This window comes from Myotis davidii, unplaced genomic scaffold, assembly GCF_000327345.1.
Source record: "Myotis davidii unplaced genomic scaffold, ASM32734v1 scaffold214, whole genome shotgun sequence".
In the NCBI taxonomy this organism is placed as follows: Eukaryota; Metazoa; Chordata; class Mammalia; order Chiroptera; family Vespertilionidae; genus Myotis; species Myotis davidii.
In genome coordinates, this window is record NW_006285782.1 from 807776 (window position 1) to 813803 (window position 6028).

The following is a 6028-nucleotide window of genomic DNA, read 5'->3' on the forward strand; positions in this document are numbered from 1 at the left end:
TGCTAAGTACTCCAGGTTCTCCAGCCAGGTTCTGTAGCCATGTTCCCTCGCTAGGTTCTCCAGCCCGGTTCTGTCAAGGTTCTCCAGCCAGGTTCAGTCACCAGGTTCTAGTCAGGTTCTCTAGCCATGTTCTACCCAGGTTCTGTAGCCAAGTTCTGTCTCTAGGATCTTCAGCCAGGTTCTCTCGCTAGGTTCTGTCTCTAGGTTCTGTGTAAGTTCTGTGTCTAGGTTCTGTCTTCTAAGTTCTGTCTCTCTGATCTTCATCTAAGTTCTGTGTCCTATTGTCTTGTTACATCTGTATTTATACCAGTTGATTCCAATCCTATCAATCTCTATTCCAAAGGTTAGGGCGTTTCTTATCTCCATTCCAGGGAGTAAAGATTATGTAGCTTAAGCATGATTGTTCGTAGTTAAAGTGATTAATTACCCGCCTGGCACTTAGTTAAGGGGTTTTATTTCCTCCCTAACTTCAGGGGAAAATCCCTACCTGGAGAAACCACCTTTCTCAGAGAGGTGACCTTGGTTAAAACACATAGCGCCAAGAAGGTGAGCAAACGTATTAAGAACAGTATGCCATATATGCCAGGTCCCTTGAAACAGCAAGGATGGACCGGCTCCCGGCAAGCTTTGGAATCCTGGGTTCCCAGAGGAGGTTCACGCACAGTGTGCACATGTCCCGGCAGCTCAGGGAACAAGCTCACTTCTGCCCTCAGGCAGCAGGGGTGGTGAGTCCTGAACAAGCAACTGGGCTGCAGTCGGCACAGGCGCAGAGGGGATGGGAGTGTAAAGAAGAGGTGCCGACTCCAGCGATAAGGGCTCAGGAAAGGCTTTTTAGGGGGGGTGACACTGAAACTGAGTCCTGAAATCACGTGGGCATCCAGATGGAGGGATGAGAGAGGAACGTGGAGAACGTGCCGTGGATCAGAGACAACATGAAAACACTTGGGTGGAAAATACGTAAGCAGTAACTATTGTTCTACTCCCCGAAGTGTTATTATGTGATGGCGGAGGAGGCGGCTCAGAAGGTCACCAGTAACAATGAGTGAAATATTGTGTTGATAATCCAAACTTTGTTTCAGCCCTGTGGAGTATAATCACTTAGGATTTATGGGTCAATTTCAGTTTTTTCTAATATACCTTATACTGAACTCATTTCCATTTTGAATTGGAAGTTACGAGATACAGACTGGATGATCTGTTCTACGTTTTCAGGGCCTGTCACACCACAAGACCCCCGTACTTTGGAGAAGGGGATCGAGTTGATTACCAGTTTATCTCGGAAGAGGTTTTTAATAAAATGGTGCACATGGTAAGAATGTTCTCCTTTATTTTTATTGTGCAAGAAATACATGTGCTCTGGTAGAAATATTGGAAAACAGTAATAAGAAGAACAATTACATTTTGTGTTTGTTATGAGAGATGTATTCTTATTGGGTTGTTTTTCCATAATCCACTTAATCCATCATTGTCCACAGGCTGCTTTATTTCATGATCTTAGAGAAAGTATTATAAATTTTCAATACGACTGATGAGTAGACGGTTTAAGAAAATAGAAGTAAAAGCACTGTGAAAAATGGTTGTGATCTGTGTTTATCAGGTTCTCCTGTTATTAATCAGATTTTTACTGAAGACAGACAGCTCTCACAGACCTATGTGGTGCGCGGAGCTTGCGAATTGAGCATTCCAGGGGGTGGGTTCTGCCCAGAGACCCTCCTCTCTTTGCTGTCAGTGGGGCTCTCTCACTGCTGCCTCCTGGTGCACTATTTCATCACGGTGTGCTCCATGTGGCTGTCCTGTACCTGACCCCTAGGCAGCCTTAGCCATCCACTGTAGCACCCTGTTTGGGAAGTTCTGAGTCTTGGAGGCCAGGCAGTTCACTAGTGCACCAGGGAGCCTTAATGTTAGACTGGAGAAGAGTCCTAATTTCTTTCAAGTCCATGTCCTTCCGGTGTGAGGGGAGCTGCCCTGCATTAGCCTGAAGCAGGCGCTCTGGGCAATCAGACTCAATTTATTTTCCCGAAACCCTAATAATCTAATTGCTAGTAGTTTATGACACCCTTGCTGCTGAGTTCATTTTCTTAAAGATAATTTATTTGTTCTTTCTTTTTTATTGAATTTATTGGGGTGACATTGGTTAATAAAACCATATAGGTTTCAATAAAATGTAATCTGCATCCTGCATCGTGCGCTCAACACCCAAAGCAAGGTCTCTTTCCATCCCCATGTACCCCCCTTTGCCCACTTCTACCTCCCCCATCCCTTTCCCTCTAGCTATCACCACACTGTAGTCTGTGTGTCATATATATATATTTTTCTTAATCCCTTCACTTGTGTTCTTTTTTGACCTTCACCTGCAAAGGGAACCCCCACAACCCTCGTTTGTTTTATTTGTCAAAAGTGTATGCTCATGTCAATACATGTCCACCCGTGGCCCCAGTGGAACTAAAGGAACGTCTCATGTCTCCATCACTACCAGTGAGTGTGAGCCTATTGTCGCTTTACCAGGGGCCTTGATTCTGTTTATATTATCATTTGTTCCATCACCTAAGGAATCCTGCACCACTTTTCCCCCTGAAATTTACAGACGGGCCAGATGAAGGGCGAGTCTCTGTTTCTGCTTTTGAAAGACCACCACGCACCAGTGATGCCCTCACAGCTGCATCCTCCCTGCCTCGTCCCCTCCCCTCCCGCCCTCCTTTCTGTGCCCCACCCTCCCCAGTAGTGAGCCTGGCTTCTGCCTCAGTGCACATCAGCACGGAACGTCCAAGCACAGACCCCGCAGCAGTTGCTACGACCGCCCAGCTGCACCACGGAGCGTGTTTCCTCTGACATTTGCAGAGGAGCCCTCCTGTCCCAGGCCCTTTCCCTGACCTTGTCAGGGGCACATCTCGGAGATGCTGTGTATGTTCCCTCCTGGGCCCCCGTGCTGACAGTTCAGTTTACTGTGGCAAGAGTCCTCTGGCACGTCACAGTTCTGAAAGCTTTAGACGAAGTGGTTCTCAACCTTCTGGCCCTTTAAATACAGTTCCTCATGTTGTGACCCAACCATAAAATCATTTTCGTTACTACTTCATAACTGTAATGTTGCTACTGTGATGAGTCGTAATGTAAATATCTGATATGCAGGATGGTCTTAGGCGACCCCTGTGAAAGGGTTGTTCAATCGCCAAAGGGGTCGAGACCCACAGGTTGAGAACCACTGCTTTAGAGGGATCCGAGGAGTCATCTTGTTATTAGCAAGAAGCATTTTCTTAAGACACTCTGGGTTGGAAGACAACTAGTTCCCAAAATCGATGTTGATTTCTCTTGTTGGATTGGAGGCATTTTTTCTCCGTTTGGTGCATCTGTTCTCAGTACCCACCTGCTCCCCTGATGTTCCACACCTTGCCTCTCATACCCGTAATCAAGTCTGCTTCAGTTCCTCCTCAACAAGATCACTGAACTCTGTGCTGTATTTAGTCTCACAGTTCCATTCCCTCTGCAGAAACCCTTATGTGTTTGGGAATCACTCATTTTCACCTCTTCTGCTGACACATAGGACTTCAGTATAATATCAGTTCCTTCAACTTGAATTTTGCTCTGATGCCTTTCTCTTTTCTTAAAAGTGAGCTGAAGAGAGACAAACCTACAGATTATAAACTCAGGACACATTGTCAGCTTTGCAGATCTCGGCCACACACTCAGACTTCTGTGCACAGAACCCCGCTCTTATCCCCTCAGGCGGCCTGCCCTCCCCCACTTACCATCCTCCCTGGATAGGTAACCCTGGCATACCCATCGCCACACACCCTCCCCTAACACACCTCCCAACACAGCCATCCCCCAGCGTGTCCATGACACAGCCACTTACCTACTTCTTTTGTGCAAATAAGACCACAGATCTGGAGGCTTCTGAAATATGATTACTGCTATTTATTAAGCAATTCCCTGGCAAGGAGAAATGAAAGGAGTGTCACTTAATCTTAATTCTTAAAAAAAAAATTAACAGGGCCTGTTTTATACATAAGCACAGTGCATGAGTAATTCCCACCCTACATCCTTCCAGAAACTGTATTTGGAATCCACAGAGGGAGGCCCTTGTCCCCAAAGTATATATAGTATATATCTTAAACCTGGTTCAAAGTTTTTTGAAAACAGGGTGAGTCACAGTAAACAAGATATGAACATACCTGGTAGATTATCTATCTATCTACCTATCTATCTATTATCTATCTATCTGTCTGTCTGTCTATCTATCTACCTATCTATTATCTATCTATTATCTATCTATCATCTGTCTGTCTGTCTGTCTGTCTGTCTGTCTATCTATCTATCTATCTATCTGCCATTTTCTAATACATAGATTAAAAGAAAAGGAGTCACAGTATTTGTTCCACAGAGCAAAGTGGGTATGACACAGAGAGTAAATAATTGAGGATAATTATAGTTGAGTTAACTTCCAGAATCTATGACATAAGCTTCTTCTGATTTGAGGGGGTGGATTTTCCTCATCTTTCGCAGCAGACACATCCCCCAGAGCCCATCCCACCCTGAGGGGCACCCAGTGTTTCCTGGCCTTCTACCACCGCCCGTGACAGACAGCCTGTCCTGACCTCACACATCTCCTGGACAGGGGTTCAGGAGGCGCAGGGTAGTTCGGAGACTCCTAACTGCATGTTCTCACTGAGGATGCTGCCTTTGGGGGGTCGGCCTTGCAGGTTCACTTCAGAATTTATTTCAAAACATGTACATGAGGAGTCAGAACTGTCCATGTTTCTGTTCATTCCATTGTCATTAGCTTCCTGATTTAGATTAGACCTAGTGGTTTCATAACTGTAATATTGTCAGAGATAGAGTCAGACAATTTTGAGAGATACGTTTTTACTTGTTTTTGTTTGTTTGTTTTGTTTTGCAAGGGAGTACAGCTTGGGAAGAGCTGGGCAGCTTATACTGAAAAGCAGGATAGCTCTGTTCCTCGTGGCCCCTCCCAGCACGCAGAGGTTTCAGGACAGCCTCTGGGTTTACTGTTTACTGGGCAGAGCAAGCTTTAGAAAGGGGAGCTTTTTCAGGCCACCCGGGGTGCTGGCAGAGCCCAAGTTGCTGAGGCAGATGGCGAGCTAAGTTTTTCTGTTTCTAATGGAGCTTTATGGAGCAGGTTGGGAGGAGGTGGGCAGGTAAGCAAAATGACCTGTTCTACATGTCACTCTCCCACATTTTGTCAGCATGTTATTTCCAAAAACCTAATTTGTCATTGCCAGCAGAGAATTCTGAATCAATTTCTCCATCACAGTCTGATATTAATGTTCATAGGCCCCTTGTTATATTATTGGTAATATTGGTAAGTTTTATGGAATCATATAAAAAGTAAGACATCAAATAATTTTCTTTATATTAAATTTCATCATGGCAGCTGTTTTAGGAAAACCTTTGTACTTCTTAAATTTCAGGGGAAATTCATTCTCACGTTTAATTATAATGATCACAATTACGGATTGAGTAGGGACACCATAGAAGGCATCGCCAGAGACGGGTTAGCCAGCTGTGTTCATATGGAAATAGAAGTAAGTGTCTTTCTTTCAATCAACTTATCTTTAATGTGTGTGTGTATTTATATTTGGGTGGCACCCTGCTAGGCACAAGAGGAATGCACACAGATGTGTGAGATTTTAAGTTTACAATTAGTGTGTGGGAGGCAAGAAAAATAAAAATTAAATGACAGGAATTAGATTCCAATACAAGAAGTGTATTACTCATACTGTATGCATTTATTAGGAGTAAAACTGCTGCTCTGGGTTTATTTTCTCAGCCATTTTCTCACTAGGTTATCCTCTTGGGGGGATGAGCTTGGGCTGAGTCTCTGTGAAGTGATATTGGGTAAAACCTGATCCTCACAGGGTGTGGAACTGGTTCCCTGTCCCCTCAGGGCAGTGGCAGCCTGCAGGGACCTTGTTCCCTCATTCTCTGTGGGGACGCGGCCTCTGCTGCCATTTGACTCCGAAGGTTCACCGGTTGGGGTATTTTCATTCTCTTAGCAAGTTAGACTTGCAGG

General features: G+C 44.8%; 1 protein-coding gene across 1 annotated transcript in view; it reads left to right on the forward strand.

Moving 5' to 3' along the window:
- LRGUK (leucine-rich repeats and guanylate kinase domain containing) overlaps positions 1 to 6028 on the forward strand; it is a 104852-nt gene that overhangs the window by 49632 nt on the left and 49192 nt on the right. The window contains exons 12-13 of the mRNA XM_006756705.2: positions 1213 to 1309; positions 5427 to 5540. Coding sequence (XP_006756768.2) covers positions 1213 to 1309; positions 5427 to 5540 — 211 coding nt within the window. The remainder of the gene's footprint in view (positions 1 to 1212; positions 1310 to 5426; positions 5541 to 6028) is intronic.